The sequence below is a fragment of the Alexandromys fortis genome, unplaced genomic scaffold (assembly GCF_014885135.2).
Source record: "Alexandromys fortis isolate MF-2015 unplaced genomic scaffold, M_Fortis_MF-2015_v1.1 scaffold_137, whole genome shotgun sequence".
NCBI lineage: Eukaryota > Metazoa > Chordata > Mammalia > Rodentia > Cricetidae > Alexandromys > Alexandromys fortis.
The window spans coordinates 3,745,656-3,771,399 of record NW_026068009.1 but is presented as its reverse complement, the minus strand read 5'-3'; the positions used below and the strand labels follow the sequence as shown (position 1 = coordinate 3,771,399).

The window sequence follows — 25,744 nt, the reverse complement described above, 5'->3', positions numbered from 1 at the left end:
CTCCGCCCTGAACACTGCCCCATGTGGTAGAGTCTGGGTGTTACTTTTGTTTTTAACCCAAGTTGTGGCTGTACTGTATCAATCTTGCCTTGGTTTAAGACATGGGCTCCTAATAGCCGCAGATTTTAGAGGAAGCCCCAGTGTAATGTGTGTATTGTGTGTTCAGAGAGGAGCGAAAACTGAAAGACGTGGTATTGTCCCTTATTTACTTGACAAAATTCTGCCCGCTATTGCAGCGGCTTGCCCCATGCATGGTAGCCTTCCAGAGGGGCATGCGGCCCAGGTCGGCTTTTACCTAATAGAAGAGCCCAGTACGTTTCCTTCTTAGGAATTTAGGATGGATAGCCTTTCCTTCGTATTTTAACTGCTCCTCTACACCCCTTCCCAAGAAAGGTAGTGGGTGCTTGCTTGTTTATTTGTGGTTTCTGTTTCATTTGGGGAATCAGACTTGAAGATAATATATCACACAAACTCAATCCCAGATGCTCTCTGCTTCCCGATGAAGTCGAATTGAGCCCAGACAGACCATAGTTCACTGTAACGCCCGACCTCCCCCGTGTTCTGTTAGCTTTTGTTAGCGAGGGAGCTGCTGCCTAGGAGATGCTGACTTGGGCCTTCTATGTCCGGCCTAGGAGTACAAAGTCTCCAGCTGCGAACAGAGACTGATTAGTGAGATAGAGTACAGGCTGGAGCGCTCTCCGGTGGACGAGTCCGGCGACGAGGTGCAGTACCCGGAAGTGCCTGCCGAAAGTGCCGCAGCACCTTTCTTCGAGATGAAGCTGAAACATTACAAGATCTTTGAGGGGATGCCTGTGACTTTCACGTGTCGAGTGGCTGGGAATCCAAAGCCAAAGGTAAGCAAGCGACATGATTTTTTTAAGCATTGCTGTAAGAAAATACCTGAGCGACGCATGAGGAAGAATTCTCTAGTTGTACCTTTGCTTCATCAGAAATAATCAAATCACTAAAAACGCATGATTGCGGGGATTGATGCCTTATATAATATAATTTTAGATCTGAAAGTTAATCCAGTTCTGGTGGTTACCGCATAATACAGTTTTTATAGCTTGGATCCAACTTTAAAAAACATAGGAGTTTAAAGAAAGCCAGGCATGGTGGTGTATGCCCTTAATCCCAGTACTGGGGAAGCAAGACAGGTGGATCTCTGAGTTCGAGGCCAGCAGGAGCTACAAAGTGTGGCCCTTTCTCTGGGGGTGGGGGGGTGAGTTAGAAGCTATGGCAATAAGAGGATAATAACATCCGTGTTTATTCGGGACTGAACGTGTCCAGTCTTCCTAACTCAAGGGCGGTCAGCATTTCATTGCTGTCTAAGTGAACACACTCGGCTACCGGTGCAATGGCACCCTCCTACAGCCTGTCGTCCTGTTATGTTTGCTCTCTTTCTTTCCCTGGCCCTCCCGGGCTCTTCAACTCACGCCCACCCCGAGCAGGTTCTATCTCCTAGCTAGGCATCTTCCTGGTCTCCTATTACAACCCTGTACAAATTGGAACTTTAGACATATTTTTATTTGATCAAGATTTATTTTTACCTAATTATTTTTAATATGTAGTTTTCAATCAGTCCAACTTACATATTTAAAAATATTGTGCCTTTCAAATATACTGTGTTCCTTTTAAAGTTACTGGGGAGAGTTGAGAAAGATGGGTCATTTGCATCTTGACCCCAGAAGTACACAGTGGCCTTGCAGCCATCGTCCGACTGTGTGTGCTCCCTCTCGGGTACACTTTTTTTACCCACAAGTCACCAGAAACAGTTTGGAGTCATTTTTATTCTATAAAGCAAGCTTTCCACCTTTGCTGTAGAAGTAAAACATTTGAATTGCCAATACATTTGGAAAAAAAATAAAACTGCATATAGTGCCAGTTCATGGAGCCAATCACTGCCAAGGCTATATATAGGTAGATAAATACGTACTACTTCATGTGAATAATATGAATGTAAATAACAGTTTCAATGAGAAAAAAGGTAAATTTTTCATACATGTATTTATTAAACAAAAATTGAGGTACAGCAGGCTGGAGAGATGGCTCAGTAGCTTGGAGCACTTACTGCTCTTTTGGAGGATCTGGGTTTGGTTCCCAGCACCCATCACAGGTGGCTCACGGCCCAACTGGAGCTCCAGGAGACCTGATACCCCCTTGTGGCCTCTACAAGTGTACACGTGTGCACACACATACATGTGCATGAATACACACACAAGCATACACATGCATGTACAACTTTTCAAAACTAAAATGAAATTGGATTTGCCCTTGGTTTCCTCCTTTTATTGCTCAAAATTCGATCTCCCATGAGATGCTTGGTTTAGCATTTTAGCAGTGCCCGCTGCAGACCAGGCACAGCGACACATCGGAACCGTAAGCGGCGTCGTACAGCTGTTATCCTTGTTTTCTTCCGCAGATCTACTGGTTTAAAGATGGGAAGCAGATCTCCCCGAAGAGCGATCACTATATCATTCAGAGAGACCTCGATGGGACCTGCTCTCTCCACACCACCGCCTCTACCCTCGATGATGACGGGAATTACACCATCATGGCTGCCAACCCTCAGGTGAGAACAACGGGGGCTGGCTGGGTCTGTGGCTGGGCTTGAGCCTGTGATTAGGCAGAGGAACCTGTGAAACTGTTTTCTACATCTTTTATCTCTCTCTCTCTCTCTCTCTCTCTCTCTCTCTCTCTCTCTCTCTCTTTCCCAATGATAGAAAGTTTGTCTTGCAAGTGTTTCTTCCGTCAGTAATTCCTGTAGGAATGATCCGGGCCCGTGTGTCCATTCCTTTCACTAATGCCATCAAGTGTATCTTATATGACCCCCTCTCACTGGGGCTATGGAGTTGCAGTGGAGGGAGGGCAAGGTTTGGAGATAGAAAATAAGCCTGTAAGAGAATAAACCGTATAATTTCAATAGAGTTAAGTGCAAGAAAACAGAGAAGGGGAGCAGGATACACACCAAGTGGCGTCATGTACACATATACTAGACAAACCCAAACTATTTGAAAACAACTGCATGTAAAACATCAGTGGAAATCTTGGTCCAGAACCTAAGTTCCTAGTAGACTTCCCACCAACAGCACCTATGTGTAGATTTAGGGTTTGTTTGTATCAGAGTATTTGGTCTTCTATTGCTCGTGGATTTAGGGTTGAAAAAGCAGTTGCTTTCTTGGAATTTAATGACTAGCTGGCAGGCATCACACTCCCAACTCAAACCTGTCGCTTCCTTCTCACTGAGGATCGTACAGCACAATGCTGGGAACCGGGAACAAGGACGAAATGAACAGGGGTTATTCTGTATGTGTAACAAGGTTCCGATAAGTCCGCAGAAGTATATCAGCCATATATTTAAAAGAAGGGGACTAAAATCAACAAATTTATTATGTGATTAATGAAGAAAGTCATATTTTAAAATTCCAGTCCATTTATCTCATTCCGGACTTCATTGCTTTCAAAATACTGGGTTAGGATGTATTTTAGTGGACGATCATACCATGATGAATGTACCCCATCTCTCTCCACCTCAGAGCTAATCAGAGGCTGCCTGGCTAGTTACTAAAATGGGAGAAGGTGATATTTTAACAAAACTTGAAGACTTGAGGGTTCTTGATGAGATTTTTTTTTCTATCCAAATACCAGTCTCTCTCTAAAGATATCTGTGTGCACGGTCAAAATTAGACTGAGACAGTTTATCCAGATAATCGGGTTACCAAAGAGCACTGCAGCCTCTTTGCCAGGCTGGAACATGTCTATATTAATGACATGTTATATTAGTAACATGTCTATATTAATGCACCTTCTTGAGGCTCTGATTTTGTTACTCATGACCACGTGACTACCACCCTGAAAAACCAGAATGAAAATCATTCATAAAAAGGGTGCATTGATGGCTCGGAGAGTAAGTCACCTGCTGTGTGAGAATGAGGACCTGAGGATCCACAGCACCCACATATCACAGCTGGGTTGTGATGGTACCCAGTCCTGGCATGGCAGACTTAGGTAGTTCTTTGGGGCTTACTGTCTAGAATCGGTGAGCTCCAGACTCAGAGAGAGACCCTGTCTCTTAGGTGGCGAGTGATTGGGGAAGACATCTAATGTTGAATGACCTCTGGCCTCCATAGGCACACATGTGCTTGCACCTGCACACACATGTAAGCTCACACACACAGGCATAAAAGATACATCCTAATACTTATGTTCCTGTTTGATGTACTTGGGAGGGAAAGAAGAAGTAGAACTTGCCCCCTCCTTTTTCTGGTTTTCAGTATATTTCCTTGACTATTAACACATTTCAGCTGTCAGTTTTCTGACTACTTAAAACAAATGCTGGAGAATCACCGAAACCCAGAATCTTTCGGTTGGGTTCTCTCTAGTGAGGTTAGGATTTACTGCAGGGCAGAATTATCGGTGCTCCTCAGCACTTGCCAGAACCAGCCCCTGCTATTAATTTCAGTGCACTTTCCTGGCGTGTTTGAAATTGTTAGTGGAATAAGCTGTTTCATAAGACCAAAGAACGCAGATGCAAAACTGCAATTGAATCTGCTTCTAGCCCTCTTCCAACGTGTGTGTGTGCAAGGAAGAACTTTAAACAAGGGACAGCAGAGCACAGACAGGACTTCACACACCAGCCAGCCCCAAGGGTCAGTATGTCTGGCTGTAGAAACTGTTTTGACAAACTGTACTGCAGTCACTAGTTAAAGGGAGACACTAAAGAAGAGATCAGTACACAGCGCATGCCTAGAATATCAGATTACACTCATAAATACATGTAATTATATTTTCTAGTTAAAAAAATATAATCTTACCCAAAGACTGTGTATAAACCAGAGGCCCCCACTCCGCCGAGTTGTAAACAAAGGAACCGAGTGAAAGAAGGAACGTGGAAGAAAGACACAACACAGATGGTGTCTGTGAGGAGCTAGAGCTGTGGTCCAGCCCCCGGTGGCTCTGAGCACATGTCAGCTCTACCACACATTACCTAAGGCCTTGCAGAATCAGTTCACCTCTCCATTTCCTCTTATGGAAAACACAAATCATAACACGGATTTACATAGTGCATGTAAAAAGCCTTTGGTTTATTTGACATACAGAGTACCTTCTATATGTTACCATTGCTCTGATTCACATACACAGATTCATCCATTATAGACTATAGCTGGACCCTTAGCAGAGCCTGTGGAACCAAGATGTCAAAGGCCAGACCCATGAGAGCTAGTCTGCCCCACATTACTGTTGGGAAGCGAGCAAGTCAGTTGGGATGGGGTTTGAAAAGTTGCTGTGTGGTCTTCTGACCTCCTGCCGTTCTCTTTATCACCCGCGGGGAAGAAGGGGGGCATCAGATGCAGCTGTACCACAAGCACCACTGTGTGAGCCAGAGACAGGGCCGCACCCACAGCACAGCTGATGCTGGGGGCCACACAGGAACTGGGAAGCTGCTCTGCTCTCGGCAAACCCAGAGCCAAGAGAAAGTCGGAAAGAATAATTACTTTCCTCACTCTAAGTCCCAGTACCTCTGCCTTGTGAAATCCAGACTAAACCCCCATGATCAGCCTCTTTAGTTCCTGCCTCCTGCCTCCAGGAGAAAATACAGAGATGTTAGCAGTGGACCAGATGACATCAGCAAGCCAGAATCCCAGCTCTCCCTCTCCTCCTGTGATTTAAGCAAAGGGTAATTAGAATGAATTCTCTGGGTCGACCAGGAGGAGCAAAATACTCAAAAACCCCTAGGATCACCTTCTTAGACCACTGCGTACAGATTCAGATCTCAAACTGCCCGCACTGTTTTCATTACAAGACAGAACTAAGAATGAAGACGAAGCATGGGAAGCTTGGGCTCCAGCTGAGAGGTAGAGCCCTTAGCCACCTACCTGCCTAAGAGACCAAGGTTCCATCTCCACGGCCACAGAGCAGGGTGGCGGGCTCCAGAAGATAGTCTGAGGAAACCCTCCAAGTGGACATTTGGGAAGAGGTTGTGTTGATGCTTACATCCTGTCAGCATCGCTGGGAAAGGATTCAGGAATTTGTGATACTTTACAGTAATCGCTAGCCCAACTGTCTGGTCATGGTCCTAGGTTGATTTTAATTCCAAAAGTAAAACCTTTTTATTCATCCTGACTCATTAGGAGTTCGTGCATCCTGTCCAAATATGCCAGATGTAGGTTTTGTAACTCATATATAGATAATGAGATTAATCTTCCTATACATGAAGAAAAAGTGGCATTGAAATCAGAACAAGTGACGGGCCATTTCTCTACCTACACTTGGGCAGACCTGACCTCCTGTGGCTCTGGACACATGGTGTTAAAAGTAACTAACCAGCCACCATCGCAACCTTAGGACATGTGGTATTGCATATGGAACTGTTGTCATATTCTTGTAATTTGTGCATTTGAAATAATTTAAAAGAGGAATTCCCAAAGTGGACACGGCTAGGAAATCAAAACAGAAAGCTAACTAAAGAAACGTTCACTCTCCAAGAGATCAAGTATAGCTGATTGAAAACTGCAGGCAGCTCTCTAAAGCCCTGATGGCCTTGAGTTTCTTCACCTGTTCTTTTCTAATTGTGAAAGCTTGGGAAGGAGACAGGTCATAGTCTGTGGCCTATATGATGTGAAATGGCCTGGAGGGAGAGGACAGGATCAGGGTGGAAATGAATTCAGTAACATGCACAGAAGGCGGGGTTTTCCTGCACAGGGCAAATGACTACAAAAAGCAGGCAAGAAAGAAGGTGTAGGGGCTGGAGAGATGGCTCAGAGGTTAAGAGCATTGCCTGCTCTTCCAAAGGTCCTGAGTTCAATTCCCAGCAACCACATGGTGGCTTACAACCATCTGTAAAGAGGTCTGGTGCCCTCTTCTGGCCTTCAGGCATATACACAGACTGAATATTGTATACATAATAAATAAATAAATAAATATTTTAAAAAAAAAGAAAAGAAAAAAGGTGTAGGCTCTCATCAGGATGTTTTAAAACAGGGTATTTTTCCACCTCGACGAATCTTTGGGGATAACAAACATGCTAGATATTGTTAGCAACCTCCAAATTTTACCTGGGACAGAACGCACAGCTCCGAACCCATGTCGACTGGGCCATGTGTTATACTCCACGTGTCCAGCCCCAGCAATTCATCAGAGACCAGAGCGATCACAGGGCTTAGCCTGACTACACAGCACTACACCAGACATTGCCAGTTTGCAGATCACAGAAACGCTTGTTTCAGACTCTAATCCTGTCTTTAAGATACAGCTGAATCTAAACACGAGTGTTTGGCTGTGTTTTGTTGCGTTGCTAAGTTACCTGATGATGCATTTGGGTTTGGAAGGGCTGTTTTGCAGCTTGCTGTTTCCTCCAATTGCATGATGTACACAAGCGGCCGGGGCTTGTGTGGCGTGAGTTAGGCTCATAAACTATGAAACATAAATGTTATTTTCATATCATGTAAACACTGGGCTCAAGTGATGAGGCATCGAAGAACCGCCACAAGCTAGACGTCTCATGCAGAATCACTGTAACAATTCAAACTTCATGCTTGTAGTGTGAATTTAAACTCTGAATCCCCCCCCCTCCAGAAATAGACTTAACACAGGGCTGAGTTAAATACAGAAAGTTAGTGTTGTTGATTGTGTTTATGTTGGGATGGGGTTCCCAGGCTTAGCCTGGCTTTACTTAAGAATTCACTTGATTACCATTCCACGAGTTAATAGAGCAGATGGGAATCAGAAAGTTAAAACCAAGTACAATTGCGTGTAGTTGCACATAATTTCGTGATTCCTAGGGTTGGTTGGAATATTTAGAGGATTAAAATCCTCAGTGGTGATTCAGAATGAGCACCGTCTTAGTAAAGTATTCAGACTTCACACCTGTCCTTTCTCCTGGTGTGCACAGGTGGAACTTTCCCTTGGTGTGCACAGGCAGAACTTTCTCCTGGTGCGCACAGATGGAACTCTCTCCTGGTGTGCACAGGGGGAACTTTCTTCTGGTGTGCACAGGCAGCATCTTTGCAATGATTTCACTGAATCCTAGACTTTATTTTTAAAGAAAGAGTTAAAAGTATATGACTTCTTAGTCTGGATGCTTTCTAAAATATTCCTGGACTGGTTAGCAACACAGCGCAATGTTTTTATTACATTATCTACTGACCTAGTATGGTGTGTGTGTATGTGTGTGTGTGTGTGTGTGTGTAGGTACACACTTGCCACAGTGTATGTGGAGTTCAGAGGAGGGCTTGTGGAAATCAGTTTCTTTTCCCACCGCATGGGTCCCAGGGATCAAATTCAAGTTATTGGGTTGGTAGCAATCGGCTTACCCCTGAGCCATATCACTGTGTGATACAGTGATATATTTAGCCAGTAACAACAAAATAATCAGACATGTAATCCTACCTCTTGAAGACCAAGCCCTCCCTGTTTATGTGTAGAAGTGAACGTTAATATATAAGTAGAAAGATCATAAATGGTAACATCCTCCTTTAGCATCTAATCCTTACAGCATGTTCGTGAGGTGTGCATATGTGTTCATTCATCTATCCTTATCTTGCCCAGAGCTGTAGAAGAAAACCAGAATTCAAATTGATGTTAAGGGGATTTTTTTTTAAATCTTATTTGCTTTCCTAAATTCAAAGTTAGAGTTTGAATTTAATTTATACTCCATGATCTTCTGACTCCGTAAATGATTGGTTAATATAAACCTTTCATGTGTACACAGGAAAAGTGTTTTAATTTCTGTGCATCCCAACACTGAATCAGAAACACAGATACAGAATCCACACCCCATGTCAGTATACTTAAAGCTGTCAATGAAACACAAAACATGCTCTTTCTTGTTCTCGGTCTCAAAGGGAGATCTTATTTATGTGTTCATCTGATAAAGCATCTACCATGATTTATCAGTGGAGTAACCAATGGAGAGGGATCTCCTAAGCAAGTCACAGGTAGATTTTCCCAGAGGGAGTGCCGATTTAGAAGGTTTTGATGACATTAACTTCCTGATTCCTAGCTAGTCTAGAGAGTGTCAAATGTTTGCTGAGACACCATGAGCACCTGTGTGTAGCCTGGGCTTCAGGTACAGTGAGTCTAAGATCTAATGGGGCAACAGTCCTCTCCTAATTGTCTCCTCAGCGGTTTGTGGGAAAGGCGGTGTCTGGGCTCGACTCTGATCAAGCGTTGAGTGCTAGAGACACTCACTGTCTAGTGGGAGGAGCCTATTGCATTTCCTTGTCATCCACCCCTTTGTACGAAGTAAGAACTCTTCCCTGGTCCGCATTGCATCCAATGTGTCTGCCTTTTCTGAGTGGCAGCATCTCTGGAGAAATCATGCTTGGGAAGACCAGAGACCAAGGTTGACTGGATTCCTGCCCTCCGGGAAATCCTAGTATGGGTTTCTGGCTATGATATCCTACCTTGTTTCTTGTAATGCAATCTGCCCTGCCCACTCTCGGCTGAAACACCAGCCCCCAACACACTGCCGCATTCCTGTCTGTATTGGCGTCTTACTACAAGGGTTTCTCATCCACCCCAAGCTGGAATTAATGAAGCCTAATTATTAGCGGCATTTCTGCTTCTCATGTCCCCTCTCTTGCTGTTTCTTTTTTGCTTCTGAAGTTAGAGACCACTCATTCTGAAAAGAGGGAGAGGAACTCATTGATGTTGCTGCCTGTGAGTAATAGCGTGAGAAAAGCTGAAGCCGAACTCCAGAGCAAGATCTGGTGACTTATTCTTGTCATCTGGGTCCCCGAAGTATCGCATGTGTCTACTTACAATTTATTGTAACTTACGAGATAAATGCAACTTTTCATTAGTTGGGGCTTTACCTTGTGAGCCACAGGTTCTGGGTATCCAGTCCCTCCTGGCTTTAAATTGCACACCTGTTTATTTTCAGAGACCACAATGGCATGTCGTCGAGACACTCACCTTGTCTATGCACACCTCCTACAGGATGCTCATGTTTTATCATGCAGGCGTCCCTTAGAGCATGGCTTGGGCAAAGCAGTGATACTAACTGCTAACGGCAGTATTGCTGAGAAGACCTGATAGAAAACTAAACCATCTGATTCTGATCTCAGAATTGGCCACAATACATACACGTTCGAAGGTTTGACTATGAAAGTGGAGGATCACAAGAGAAAAACAGTCTCCCGTTGTAGTTTACAGTTTGGCTTCATGTGCTAGAGAAACCTCACTTTGCAGATTTATGAGGGGTGTGATTTCGAATGCCATCCTAGAGAAAACAGACCCCTGTCACCAGTGTCCTTCAGCAAATGGTTTCACTGGCCCTTCGGTTTGGTTATCAGTGGTACACGACTAAGAAATAGTGTCTTAGGGATAATGAGATGCAGTACTTGCCAGTGTGTGATGGTTAACGGTTACATGCATAGCACGTAATGTCTTCTCCTGATGTCTCTAACAGGGCCGTGTCAGTTGTACAGGACGGCTAATGGTACAGGCTGTCAACCAAAGAGGCCGCAGTCCCCGCTCTCCCTCGGGCCAGCCTCATGCCAGAAGGTATTTCCAATGCTCTTTCCTGGGTTCCCTAGGCGTTCCTTCTCATTCAGTTATTGCTGCAAACCACTGTACCACAGTCAGGGCGAACACAATGACAGCGAACACAGACTTGAAGTGTGCGGTGTCTTTATCACGCCCTTTGCAGTTGAGGAATGGCAGGGAATAAATACTTGCCACTATGTGTCCAAACTCTTCAGATACATGATCTAAATGGGACATAATTTATTTAAAAAAAATAACTTGTGAAAATCAAGATTCAGGGCCTTTACGTGGCGCATGAACATGAGAATACTAGCAAAGAGAACACAAATGTTCAAACACAGGTCTAAACCAACATCCGTGTGTGGGCCGACAATCGTGCGCTGTGACCTCTATTCTTAATCGGCTAGTTTGGTAAATGTACGTTTTAAATCACTCAGTTCAAAACATAGCACAATGAGACCATAAATCCGATATGTAGGACTTGTCATGAGATTCTAGCATCTGGAAAATGTCTACACCCAGGTCTATGCCAGACCCTGGAGCAATGGTGGCAGGCAGGCAATGGACGCCATTTCGGAATAATAGTTTTGAATCTTAAGAGGAATATGATAAGGCAGCCAGCCCATCATACTTGGCTGTGATTCAGACACAGCCTCCTGAAATAGCCCGGAGCCCCACGTGCTTCACCCTTGGTGGAGAGATAAGCTCGCAAAGTAGGTAAGCTGCAAGCGAGTGGTGGCCGCATCACCCAGGGACTGTACCACAGAGCCCTGGCTTCCGACAAGGGCTGAGCATGCGCAGACGCTGCTCTGCGTTCCCTGTGGCAGCCCCAGCTCCCGGGAGCCAGTTCTGTCTGTGGCTGTAAACACCTCACTCTGTGTCCTTCTCCTCTCCTTCTCTTCTATATGTAGAACACACCTAAACTTCCACATATCAGCAGCTCCACAAGCCATTGTCGTCCACTATATCTGTATTTAAGCGCACGCTGGGGAGACTTACAAAGTTTGACTTACAAAGTAGTCAGCTCCACTCCTGTTTAAAGCAGAAAGTAAAGCCTTTAGGCATACAGACAAACTAATGAAAAATTAAACGAGCCTAAAAATGTAATTTATTTTCCCAAGGAACATGAAAAAGAGTTTTGATGAGAAATAATTATATTTTTATAAAGTAAGAAATTATAATTATAATAAAGTAAGACGTTATAATTAGGTACAAAATTTAAATCATAGTGAAAAGTTAATATTCATTTCCACTGGGAAATATTTGATTTTTAAAAAAGGAGAAAAATAAAAGCTGCTGTTACTTTAATATAAAGCTGGGCAGTGGTGGTGTATGGCTTTAATCCCAGCACTTGGGAGTCAGAGGCAAAATCTTGTTTGCTCCAAATAAAAGTAGCCTGGTCACTCTGTAGAGTGAGTTTCAGGATAGCCAGGGCTATACAGATGTCTCAAGAAACAAACAAAAATTAAAAAAAAAAAAAACAAGCAAATGGACAACAAAAAAAAATCTAACATAAAGCTTTAAAAATTTCTTATTAGGAAAAAAAATCTCAATTATGGCAACCCCCTTCTCCATTTCCCTTTTCTGACTTAGTAGACTGCCGATTGAAAACTATTATATTAATCATAAGCTTCCAAATGAAACAATGTTTTCTTGTGGCATTTTCTGCATGTAAATGTTGGGGGGTGGGCTTAGACCGGTTTACCTCTTCTGGAAGTAACTACCGTGTATGTCCTATTGATGCGCCTGTCCCGTCTCTCGTCTCAAGGCCTCGCTCTCGATCAAGGGACAGTGGAGATGAAAACGAGCCCATTCAGGAGCGATTCTTCAGACCTCACTTTCTGCAGGCTCCTGGAGATCTGACCGTCCAAGAAGGCAAGCTCTGCAGGATGGACTGCAAGGTAAGCGCGTCCGTGCGTCGCGCCTGCGGCTTTTTCCTCTGTCTTTCCCGTGGGGTCCAGGATGACCCCAGCTCAGGAAAAACGGACTCTGTGTTTATATACAGTTATCATTGTGATTTTCTTCCCTTTTAAACTTTCATTAAATATGCTCTTTACTCTGACCTATAAACTCCAGGAAATCACTAAGTCTTACTCCCCTCCCCTCCCACCTCACCCCATTTTATAGCAACAATAAATGTGACGAATCTCCCATGCATCCCAGTCATCCGTGATCTTACTCGCCTTTTTATCCCTCCCTTTGCTGCACTGCTGTCTTTCTTACATTATTGGTTAATGTTATTTAAATTAGCTTACATACTAACAGATTTCCTTAAGGCATTTTCATACATATTTTGTTTGGGGTGGTTCCTAGTTTCCTGCTCCTCCCCTCACCTACTTTGCCGCTCTATTCCCTCCTCTATCAGTACCCGCCCGACCCCCGCCACCCCGTACAGGTACAGAGTTCACCGGGCATTTCTTAATCTTCAGAGCTTAAATGTGGATAGTTTTTTAAATTATTTGGGCGCCATCTGCTGGTTATTCCTGGAATTGCAGGGCATGAATACTAACTAGTGTTTGGTAGAGAGGTTTGAAAATGTTGCTGTTAAGATAGGTTTCCTGGATGCACTGTGCGCTCACCACGGCTAGTCTAAGGGGAAAAAAAAAAGTGCATACAGGTATTTCTAAAAGTAGGCCATAGCTGTGGTCTTAATTAGTTCCAAAAACATCACTGAAGATGCAAGAGTAGAAATTATGATTCCTTGATCAGTGTGAGAAAGACGGTGAGTTGGAGAGAGTGAGTTGGAGAGATTTGCCAAAGACCACAAGACATTCCTGCGGTAGAAATGGGAGCATCACACGTGTCTCCTCATTCTTAGCCCGGCTTTACTCAATCCTAGTAATTTACTTTGAAGTAACCTAATTTCTTAGGTCACTCCTTTTTTGGTGGGTAAGAACATACAGAAAAGAGTAAATGGATTCCTTAAAATAATTTGTTTTCTAATATAGTGCCGCTTACATTATAAAACACAAGTTGAATTTCAAAATAATCAGGAACTAACATATTCAGGGGGCCAGGTGTAGTGGCACACGCCTTTAATCCCAGCACTCAGGAGGCAGAGGCAGGTTGATCTCTGTGGGTTCGAGGCCAGCCTGCTCTATGTAATGGGTTCCAGGCTAGCCAGGGCTACATAGTGCGACCCTGTCACAAATAAATAATGAATAAATAAAAGTTCCCAAGTTCACACCTGAGGGTCCGGGAAACATAACTCAGCCAGTAAAGTGTCTGCTGTTCATGTGTGAGGACTTGAATTCAGATCTCTCCGACACAACACGAAAAGCTGGTGCCCTGTGATCCACCGCCGGTGGGGTAATACCCAAGGCTCATTTGCTGGCGGTCTGGCCAGTCAGTGAGCCCTGAGTTCAGCAGGACACCCTATCTCAAAATGAGAAGAACTGTAGACCCGATGTTGACCTCTGACCTCTGACATGCGCACAAGCATCCGCATGAAAATGCGCACACTACACACAAGAGGTCCTATGTTAGAGCTACTATATGAGCTCGCTGAATATAGATCCACAGGAAATGCAATCACAAGTCAGCCACCATGCATTGTCCAAAATACAGATTCGGGTCAAGTGTCCGCCGACAAGCAGATCAAAAGAAGAAACTGCATCATGGGTGAAAGCGTGGTGATCCGACGGGACATTGTGTTAAGTGAAATGACCCAGGCACAGAAAGACAAACACTACATGACCTCGCTTATCTGCTGCGATCTCTATACCATTTATTATGAAATAAAACTCGGGGACAAAATACAAAAATAACCTGAGACAAACCATAACACATCGATGAGAACCCGGTCTCCGCCTGCCTCCCGACTCACCCAGAGCCTGGGCCGCCTTCCCGCCCACCTCCTCCTCGCTGGAGACCACTTTTTCTCTAGTTTGGGGGAACTCTTTGATCCATTCTGACCAGCTGAATGCGAACCCCGCCCCTCGAGCCAATGTCTGACTTCACTGACCATCAGACCTCAGCACAAAATTCCTGCAACAGAATCTAAAGAAGCTCAGCCGTGGAGGGATTAAATGATGCTGACCGAGAGCTGGCGGAGCAGGACCGGGAAGCTGTCAGTCACACAGGAGACAGAAGTTCAGACACCGATAGCTCACCGTGGTGGCTACTGACAACCCCTCAAACATATGAGGGCTGCGGACAGGAGGATGTAAATGCTCTTGCCACAGACAAGAAATGCTCCGCCCCTGAGACAGTGAACGTGCTGCTCAGCTCAACGAAACTGTGCCACGACGCACATACTCTAGAGAGCATCGGCGTGCAATACACACAAACGGCAAATTTCATTTTCTGTTTTCTTAATACGTAAATTTTTAATTTTGAAAGAACTTATAAATATAACCAATATGATGGTATTTCTAGTGAACAAAGGAAATGATGACATCCTAAGATTGTTCTTAATTTCGTGTTCAAAAATGGAACTGTGGGCCAGATTGTGGTGGCACACACCCTTATTCCCAGTGCTCAAGTGGTAGGGGCAGGTGGATTTTTGGGAATTCCAGACTAACCTAATCTACACAGGGAAACGCAAGTCAGTCAGCATTACACAATCAGGCCGATTTCAGAAAAAGAAAAAAGAAAAAAAACATGAGAAAAATGTGTATTTTTGTTTGTTTGTTTGTTTGTTTTTCGAGACAGGGTTTCTCTGTAGCTTTGGTGCCTGTCCTGGAACTAGCTCTTGTAGACCAGGCTGGCCTCGAACTCCCAGAGATCTGCCTGCCTCTGCCTCCCAAGTGCTGGGATTAAAGGCGTGCGCCAGCACCGCCCGGCGAGAAAAATGTGTATTTTTAAAATGTATACTGAATTACTTAGAAGCAAAATTACATCAAGTCTGAGATTAATTTTAAGATATCAGCAAATAGCAAGAGTGGGTGTGGTTAGTTGATACACATCACTCTAGTAGCCACGTTTTATTGCTCTAAACAGCAGCATAAATGTCCTTTCATCTCTGCCTTTGAGAGGATATTGAGAACTAAGAACTCCTTGGACTCACTTTCCTTTATTTGAGAATCTGCTTAAAGACAGTGTGAAAGTCGCTGGGTATGGTGGCATAAGCCTCGACCCCAGCACTAAGAACACAGAAGCAGGAGGACCACACGGTCAGAGTCATCCCTGGCTACATAGTCACCAGCCTGGGCCACCTGAAACCCTGCCTCAAACACAAAAGGAGAACCAAATGTCTCTCCGTCTCTCCTTGTGAGTGAGCACTGCCCACTGCTGCCTACGTCAGAGGATGAGGCGTGTGCTCTTCTCTCTGCATCTCCACGTGGATCAAGAGCACAGCTCCTCAGACTGCAGCCAGTGTGGGATGACCTTCGTCTCCTGATGCTGTTCTCAGCACACACTGGGAGCCCTGGGATGGGAGAATGGGACTCGCTCCCCTTTGCCCACGCATGAGCAACCCCGCCCACCGGAACCGCGCCTCCGTGCACTGCTCTGAAAGGTCCCAGTCAGAGAGTTCCTGCGTGTCTGTGATCAAGTGGGAACGAGCTATAAACTCCTAAGACCTGGAGCCCAGATGGGAATACGCACTGCTTTATTCTGTGCGACTTCTGTGTCTTCCGCACAGGGAGAGGGTATCTGTGGAGAGCTGGGGGTGGCAACGGACAGCGCATACTGCATCAACAACCGCTTCCTAGCTTCGCTCTTTCTGAAATCCCCTTCTCTTAACTTATTATTGAATTGCATTTTTCCCCCCAACATTCTCCAGACTTGTATAGCAGATACTTGTTTGGTAGTAGGAATAAACACGTGCCATGGAAATAGAAAACACTATCCTGAGTGAGGTAAGCCAGACCCAAAAAGAGGAACATGGGATGTACTCACTCATATTTAGTTTCTAGCCATAAATAAAGGACATTGAGCCTATAATCAGTGATCCTAGAGAAGCTAAATAAGAAGGTGAACCCAAAGAAAAACATATAGGCATCCTCCTGAATATTAACCTTCATCAGGCGATGAAAGGAGACAGAGACAGAGACCCACATTGGAGCACCGGACAGAAATCTCAAGGTCCAAATCAGGAGCAGAAGGAGAGAGAGCACGAGCAAGGAACTCAGGACCGCGAGGGGTGCACCCACACACTGAGACAATGGGATGTTCTATCGGGAACTCACCAAGGCCTGCTGGCCTGGGTCTGAAAAAACCTGGGATAAAACCGGACTCGCTGAACATAGCGGACAATGAGGACTACTGAGACCTCAAGAACATTGGCACTGGGTTTTGATCCTACTGCACGTACTGGCTTTGTGGGAGCCTAGGCAGTTTGGATGCTCACCTTACTAGACCTGGATGGAGGTGGGTGGTCCTTGGACTTCCCACAGGGCAGGGAACCCTGATTGCTCTTTGGGCTGATGAGAGAGGGGGACTTGATTGGGGGAGGGGGAGGGAAATGGGAGGCGTTGGCGGGGAAGAGACAGAAATCTTTAATAAATAAATAAATAACACGTGCCATGGGACAGGATGAGATGTGTGAGTTCTCTGACAGATTTGGACGGGGGGATTATTTTATAATCCCATAGATGTCTCTTTGCGGGGAAGAGTACCTGATTTCCCACTAGTAAAGCCTGAAGGAGGGATGTCAGAAGATCTTCCTTAATGCTCTTCTATATTAAAATCCAGGGCAGCGCTATATAAAGCTGGCAGATGGCCGCCGGCCTTCACAACATGTTACTCGCAATTAAATGTGTTTTTATCCAACCCCTGGCCACACCGCTGCCAGGGTCTTAAGGTTTTAGGATATTTCCATTGTGGTGCTAATTTGTCTATGACTTTCTGGGCAATTTCAATTTGCTCTTGTTATTCAGTTTCAAGGGTTATAGAATACTAATAGGTCTGTGTACTGCTGGACGCATTAGCTAGCATCACCATGGCGACGGCCACTCCTTGGTCGGAGCTTTAGCACTGAGTGATATTGTTATAATGGTTGCACAGCTTCTGTTTCCAAAGAGCTCAGAGCCCAGTGCTGACATCACCTGGGAATTTTTATAGTCTTGGGTGAGGTAAGATGATGACAGAAATATGTTTTAATCCCTGTTTCACTTATCTCTGGATTGTTCTGTAAGAAATGTTTAGTTGTGAGTCTGTCTCTGCATGCTTATGGGAACCATGGGGAGGTTTTAAACAAAAGAGTAACAAGACAAAGCCCTCTAAAAGGCCATTGTTTGTGCTACCTAGTGTTCCACTGGTAAGGAAGGCGTGGCAGACAGACAAGCTTCTGGAACTTTGTAGAGAGTCAAACAGACTGTTTCTAACACACCATACAGTGTTTCAAAACTCAAGGGGAATTGATGCTGGATGCGTAAGTCTTGATAATTTGGTTGTTTTACTATCCGAGAAATTTTACATGTATTTCCTTTCTGGTTTAGGTCAGCGGATTACCGACCCCGGATCTCAGCTGGCAACTAGACGGGAAGCCCATACGCCCTGACAGTGCTCACAAGATGCTGGTCCGTGAGAATGGGGTGCACTCCCTCATTATAGAGCCAGTCACATCCCGGGATGCCGGCATCTACACATGCATTGCCACCAACAGAGCCGGACAGAACTCTTTTAACCTGGAGCTTGTGGTTGCTGGTAGGTGGCCTGTGACTCCATCCTCACTGCCAGAACAAGTCAAACGACATGGAAACCGTCCTCCATCACTAGCTAAAATAAGTCAAAAGTCTGAAACGACAGATTGTGTCACCAAATACAATGGTAGCATGTCGTGAGGCTTAGTCAGTAGGAAGCATCCAGTTTTCTTACTTAGCATAGCCACTATTATTTATCTTTTCTCTCTCCCATCACCTAGCAAAGAAGGGAAGCAGATTTGGGCAGTTCACCTTTTCATGGCTGCGATAGGCCTAGTGTTCCACGGGAAGGAGTGACTGGTAGATAGGCTTCCAGAACTTCATATAGGGAGTTTTACGGACGGGTTTTAACAGGCCACACAGCGATTTTAGAACTCAAAAACATTTAAGCAATGTTGTCATCTGCACTCAATTCAGTATCAAGTTAAACTCAAGGTTGCCTTCTAAGCAATACTGTAGGTACTTTGTGTTCAGGAGGTTAGACTCTTTGATAAACCTTCGTGGAAAGATTTCTACTGCCCGGAGAGTAAGGCAGAAGTAAGGATTATGACGGCCTAACCTCCGGCTATCACGAAGCTTGCCAAAGCACAGTTAAAGCTGGATTGATAATACCATCAGCTTTGTTAGCTTGGCCAGACCTTGAATCAGCCCTGTGTGATAATCACAGCTTCCTGGGGGTCCTCTTAGTGAGCTAGGATTAAACTCAAGACAGCCTCTTGCAAACACTCTGTGAACCACTCAGCTTCTCCAGTAGAGAGGCAACGAGAATAAAACTGAGAGGTCTTGGCTATACAATCCAGATTCTAATAGCAGAACCAGCTTGTTTTTCCCACAAAAATCTGGTAAATACATGGGAAATGCTGTCATTTTAACCGGGCTTTTAAATGTGCACAGTATTCTACCTGCCAACATGGTAGGTTTGGTGTCATTATTTCTCTAAGTTCAAATTAAACTGTTCATTTTTCTCCTATTAAACATACCCATTGGTCCTATTTGTCCATCAGACGTGAGGGTCCCAGAAACAGCCATGGGGACACGCTTCAGCGCTCATGTAGAGCAGGCAGTGCACACTATCACGGATCAAGGTCTTCCCCACCAGATATCAGTTTGCATCCCGCTAGCCGAGTTTAAAACCAGCCTGAGAATGCCAACCGCGCACCAGTGACAGAATGTGTTATCTGGAGGAGCACACTGTGCACGGCGCTGACTGTGCAGGACTTCATCCACATTTTTCCAGTTTAATCCTTAAAAGCGCTGTGACACCTTATGGTCCCCACTAGTTGAGATGCTGAGACATCTCTGGTCGCCAGTGATGACACAGCTCACAAGACGCGAACTAGTCTCTGATGGCAAAGACCTGGACTCACCTTAGTGTGCAGGAAGATGCGTATCTTTAGATTCATTGTTAGGAGCTCAGGTGAAATTAAACCTGATTCTTTCTCTGACATTGTTTCCACCAGGGATGCAAGAAATCAGCTTCCTGTTGGCTTGTAATGTTCAGAATATTACTAACAATAAGTCCTTTTTGTTTTGTTTATCAAGACCGGGTTTCTCTTTGTAACATCCCTGGCTGTCCTGGGACTCACTTTGTAGACCAGGCTGGCCTCAAACTCACAAAGATCTGATTGCCTCTTACTCCAGAGTGCTGGGATTAAAGGCATATGCCCACGCTGCCCAGAAAGTCCTGACTTTTAAAAGACTAAGTAATAAAATCCTATAAGATAATCGGAAAGTTGTGTTCAAGGAACTCAAGTTAGAAAATGTTAATTACAAGCTACACATCCTTAGTTTACAAATAACTGTCTAAAATTTCCAAATTTAGATAAACATGCATTTTCTGCATACATTTCCTCCCATCCTTTAAATCCTGTGTGGTGTGTCTCATTGCTTTATGAGTTCCAAATCTTAAGTCTTTGACGTAATCATTTCAGGCAGCAGCCAGTGAATCCTAGTCTTGAACCACTAGGTGGCAGCAGTAGATAAAGGCTGCGCGCTCACGCTGCTTTAACTAGGAGCAAAGCTCTTGCAGGTGCCAGCAATGACTGAGTCTCTGAGGCTTGTCAGGCAGGCATTCTGAGGAGCAGATGTCCCGGGTACTGTGTGGGCCTATCAGTCTTGAATTAATTGAGGGAATGCATGAGGGAACGAAGCGTACAGACCTTTGCGTGGGGAGAGGGCTCACCTCTTAGCCATGTGGAGTGAAAAACGGTGTCATAAAAGAGCGGCTCCACCTTTCTAAAGCCTCTGAGTTCCTCGCCGGGACCCTTCTGAATGCTGCTAACAGATAACTCATCTCATGTTCTCTTAGCTAAAGAAGCACACAAGGCCCCCGTGTTTATTGAGAAGCTGCAAAACACAGGGGTAGCTGATGGGTACCCAGTGAGGCTGGAATGCCGAGTTTTGGGGGTACCACCACCTCAGATATTTTGGAAGAAAGAAAACGAATCACTCACCCACAGCACTGAGCGAGTAAGGTAAGACGACACAGTGGCTTCGTCTGCCCACAACTTGTGTAGCTGTAGGGCCAGATGAGCAGATACGCCGGCTACGGCAGGCGAATCGGTGTGGAAAAGCCATTCTACTGTGGACGTGCAAGACAAGAGTCACCCTTTGTCCAAATGTAGGTTTAAGCTTTCGGAAGGTAGCAATGTTGGTATGTGGTGAGCATGTTCTGACTTAAGCTAACTGCATGTTTGAAAGGTGTATATCAAAAAGAAGAGATAGATTCTTTTGCTCCAGTGGCAGCAGCCTCGTCTGTGGCTTTATAAAGGTTAGGCCCTCCTCAAGGAATAATGCATAGATTTATTCCCCCTCTTGAGGTCTGCCCCACTCCCCCATTAACTTAATGGGGCTAGCTGCCTCTCCAGAATAAGTATGATCCTATTATCCGCTGCTCGCACAATTCTGTCTCTAATGACCTAATTAAAAATGATGTTTCGTGTCCAAAGCCACTTTGGAAAAATCTAGAGCTCTCTCTAATGGCTTTATCTTTCTCTGCAGCATGCACCAGGATAATCACGGCTACATCTGCCTGCTCATTCAGGGAGCCACAAAAGAAGACGCTGGGTGGTACACTGTATCCGCCAAGAACGAGGCGGGCATTGTGTCCTGCACTGCCAGGCTGGACGTCTACAGTGAGTGCCGCCTCCTTTCTTCTCGCTGCATTTCACACGCTGAACGACTAAGAACTGGATGTCAGAATGACATATCACATTATTACTCTAGGCTTTATGTTCTAAGTTTATACTCCAGCATTTTATTTGTCAAAAAGAAAAAAAAATCATGTTACTCTTTCTCTTTCTGTTTATAGTTTCCCGACATTAATAGCGAAACCCCTCCGGGAGAACAAGCCCCCAAGTATCGCCAGGGTCTTTGATTGATTAGCAAGACCTGCATGTTGGTTTCTCGGGCTGCCTAGTCGGCTGTGGCTTTCTCACTTGAGCATTCGTAGGGCTAACAGTGGGCAAAGGCGTATGCCTTTGTCATGTTTTCTTATTCCTGTCGTCTGTGAGTGACTGCCTCTTAACATCTCTGCCTGAGTCACAAGCCTCGTGCGGTGTCCTGGTCTTAACTTGTGTTCCTTGATTCTGGAATGTGGACTTACATAGCGAAGTGCTTCTCTCATTAATATATCTCAGGCAGCTCAGCAGTGGATCCTTGAATGTGTGTGTGTCTGTACATGCATCCTAAATTTAAAGAACCACCAGCTCAATTGAAAGGCTAGAACAACAGCATCATATGATCAGTTGATATAAGAAAAAACACATTTTAAAACAAATTCCAAAATGTTACTTCTGCTTAAGAAAGTAATAGTCCGGGCTGGAGAGATGGCTCAGAGGTTAAGAGCATTGCCTGCTCTTCCAAAGGTCCTGAGTTCAATTCCCAGCAACCACATGGTGGCTCACAACCATCTGTAATGGGGTCTGGTGCCCTCTTCTGGCCTGCAGGCATACACACAGAAAGAATATTGTATACATAATAAATAAATAAATATTAAAAAAAAAAGAAAGTAATAGTCCTTTGAAAGCATCCCAAATGCCTGATTCTTTTCCATTTATTAATGTTAAAAATCAATCTAGAATACCTAACTATAATTATTATTAAAAGAGAGGAAGATGGGTCAGATATAAGAAGCTTATCAACTGTTTGAGATTTCCCAGCGCCGCAGATGCGGAGAGAACAACAGGCCTGGCTCTGTCTATGGCCACACATAGACAGTGACTTGTGACTCCTGTAAGGAAAATGCAGAAGGACCTCTAAGTCATCCCCATCTCTACCGGGGCTGCATTTGTTCCTTCACAAAGAATATGTTTATGGGGCCCTGGAGAGATAGCTCGGTAGTTCAGAGCACTTCCTGTTCTAGCACCTCCTGGCTTCCCAAGCAGCAGGTCCATACTCAGTGCACATGCAAACACACAGGCAACACACTTAAACACACTTTGCACATGCACACACACAGGCAACACACTTAAACACACTGCACATGCACACACACAGGCAACACACTTAAACATACTCTGTGCACATGCACACACAGGCAACACACTTAAACATACTCTGTGCACATGCACACACACAGGCAACACACTTAAACACACTCCATGCCTGTGCATACACGAAGGCAAAACAGTCACATATATAGAAAACAAAATCTTTTTAAAGGAGAATATGTATGGACCCGATATATAGCAAAAGACATTAGTTTTGTGAGTGTGCTTTCGTTTTTAGAGACAGGTTGTTTCTCTGAAACCCAGGCTAACACCTAACTCATTGTGCAATGCAAGCTGACCTCAAATTTGCAATAATCTCCTGCCGCAGCCTCTCAAGGGCTGAGATTGCCAGTGTAAGCCCCCAGGCTCTGCTAAAAGCCATTCTGCATTTATTTAAACTTCTAAGGCATTTCCAAGCATATCTTTGCTAAAAAAAAAAATCTTCATTTGCTGTCTTTCTTTGTAGCCCAGTGGCAGCAGCCGGCACAGACCACCAAGCCAAAAAAAGTACGGCCCTCGGCCAGTCGCTACGCAGCACTTTCGGACCAGGGACTAGACATCAAAGCCGCTTTCCAACCTGAAGCAAGCCCATCTCATCTGGCACTGGACAGCGGCTTGGTAGAAAGTGAGGACCTGTGATTGGCACCCCGTTGAAGCTGAAAACTGATCGCCATTGCTTTGACCAACATTCTCCTCTGTCACACTATGTAAAAGACAGAAGTATACTTTTGACTTTAAGAAATTTAAAAAAAAAAAAACACCAAAATCATATTTTTCTTACTTGATAGAGAATCTAAGTAGGTGATGCTTATAGAAACGTACACATTGCACAGAAAACTCACAGCTGTTGTCCAGGTTAGAACTTACAGAACTGTTGTGATTCAAATGGTCTGAAATGCCAAAATGCCAAAAGAAATCAACTATATCCAAAGGTAACCGTGATTTAAGTTACCTACAAGTGCCTTCAAACACAAGCTAGAGGTGCTATCGTGTGGCGGCGCGGAATGTTAGATGCTACAGGGCCTCTAAGGTGCAGGGTGTGCAGAGGGCTCCCATGAACCACGTGCAATAGGGAAGGGTGGGAAGGAGAACCGCGACGAAACCCGAGCGACGCCTTGTCTTTGCAAACTGCTCGTGTCAAATCAGGAAGGAGGAATTCCTTGCCTTCAATTTCATCCGTATCACTTTTCTTTTTATGCTACTTCAGTACGAGGCTTCCTTACAATCTGTATTAACTAAAAGACTAAGTCAAACTTAAACAATTGAAAGTGTTCTCTAGAAAGTCGAGATGACTCACAGTTCATTCCACAAGAGGCATCGGAACCACCCAAATGATCAGGGGCAGGATGTATTCGGAGGGAAGGGGTTTGGAAGGCAGAGAAGGAATGAAGGAAGGAATTGCTACCCACACAGGGATCTCAGATCCAGGTTAGAGGAAGGCATCGGGAGTGGGCCAGGCTCCTCTTTGGTTTTCTTCTAAACCTTAAAAATCATAGATGCAAAAACACTGCCGTTAGCCAGTCAAGGACTCTAGGGGGGTCATCTGGAAGTCTGGAGCACGTGTGTGGTGAAGACTTCCACGTAGCTGAGTGTGTAGTTGATGACGTTAGTGTGTAGAGTAAGTTGGACATGGTTGAGATTGCAGGGGTGGCATGAACGAGAAGTAGCCTATAGGGTCTAGTCTGCCTGAGGGAAACGGATTCATTAGGGACAAAAATAAGCTCGTGCTACAATGAGTTTCTTTTCCGTTGGCACTAAGAGGTGGTGAACGGAAACTTCTAGTTCCCTTCGCTTCCCTGATGCCATGGAACCTAGCCTAAGAAGGGCCAGGCTCGGAGCACCTACAAGGCCAAGCTGCCAAGACCGCTTTTTGAGTCTGCATCAGCTAAATGGAGTCGATTCTGACCAGACTTGATGACTTTTAAGTCGGAACCAATATTTTTCTTTTTTAAATGAGAGAAAATAATTTGGCCTGATAGTATGAAACATGAGGCTTTAAAGGTACTTTGCTATGAGAAGAAAGCACTGTGTTCCTCATGCAAAACCTGTCTATTGTTCATTATTTATAAAGTGTCGAACGCTCTTAGCTCAGTTACGCAACCCTTGCACCGTACTTCGAGCGACCTTGTGTCTGTGACCACCCCATGTATTCCGTATTACTGTTCCACATGCACAGCCTTCTCCTTCTGTAAGGACACCAACCAACCGAGCTTCAGCAGGCTTGGGCACTGCGTGCAGATGTTCTATACAGTGTGGCACAAGACTCCGCCCACACACACATTGCTAATGGGGGATTTAAGTAACCATGCGGGGTCTTATGGACCTATCTCTGTTGTAGAATTGTGACCTATATTATATCTACTTGCCAAATTTTTCTGAATGTGACTTTTTTTTTTTTTTTTTTGCTAATTTGCTGGGCTTGGGATTAACTAGCATTCTTTTGCCACCTTTTATGTTGTATTTATGAGAAAAACATTTAAAAAAAAAACAAAGTACTGCCATACTTTGGATTGTTGTGCTGTTGTAATGTGGACTTAACATCAATAAATAAATATTTAACGAACAGTAGTTGATCCTTTGTGACGCTGTGCTCGCTCTGTGGCTGCTGTACTGGTAGAGTCAGAAGCATCCCGTTTCACTGTGAGAGCTGGGGAGATCAGATGTTGGGCAAGGAATGGCAAGGTCCCAATTCCCTGTGTAAGAAGAGTTGACGTCAGTGTGTCACTGGCTGCAGTCTCACCTGATGCTCAAGTAGTTAAGACAGAATTCAGAAGTTCGTTGGCGTTATGGGACAGAGGATCCACTTAGTCTGCCAGCCGGTGGTTGCTCTCCTCTCCTAACAGTCACGACTATTTCTTCCCCTCCATCTTCAAAGCCAGAAGGGAGGATTCCCTTCATACAGACCTCTCATGCTTTGATTCTGGTATTCCCCTTTTAAAGTGCATCTGAATAGATCAAGCCAGCCCACACGATCTCCTTTCTAAACAGCAGTTAGTGTAGAAGCTTAACTGCACCTTCAAATCCCTTTGATAGGGGTAGGGAGCTAGCTCACCACATAAATTTGCCGAATACAAATGAAAACCTGAGTTCATATCTGCAGCACCTACCTAAAAACCTGGCCAGTGACATCTGTACCCTCAGTGCTGAGTGGGCAGCAATAGGCCGGTTCCTGGGGCTCAC

At 44.7% G+C, this 25,744-nt stretch overlaps 1 protein-coding gene across 2 annotated transcripts in view; it reads left to right on the top strand.

Moving 5' to 3' along the window:
* Nucleotides 1–25,127, top strand: part of Palld (palladin, cytoskeletal associated protein) — a 359,932-nt gene extending 334,805 nt beyond the window's left edge. For both annotated transcript variants that reach the window (XM_050161811.1, XM_050161813.1), the window contains exons 13-20: nucleotides 633–854; nucleotides 2,423–2,572; nucleotides 10,412–10,506; nucleotides 12,257–12,389; nucleotides 17,871–18,078; nucleotides 20,383–20,548; nucleotides 21,075–21,208; nucleotides 23,031–25,127. In XM_050161811.1, the coding sequence (XP_050017768.1) occupies nucleotides 633–854; nucleotides 2,423–2,572; nucleotides 10,412–10,506; nucleotides 12,257–12,389; nucleotides 17,871–18,078; nucleotides 20,383–20,548; nucleotides 21,075–21,208; nucleotides 23,031–23,203 (1,281 nt within the window). In that variant the 3' untranslated portion in view covers nucleotides 23,204–25,127. The remainder of the gene's footprint in view (nucleotides 1–632; nucleotides 855–2,422; nucleotides 2,573–10,411; nucleotides 10,507–12,256; nucleotides 12,390–17,870; nucleotides 18,079–20,382; nucleotides 20,549–21,074; nucleotides 21,209–23,030) is intronic.
* Nucleotides 25,128–25,744: the final 617 nt, after the last annotated feature.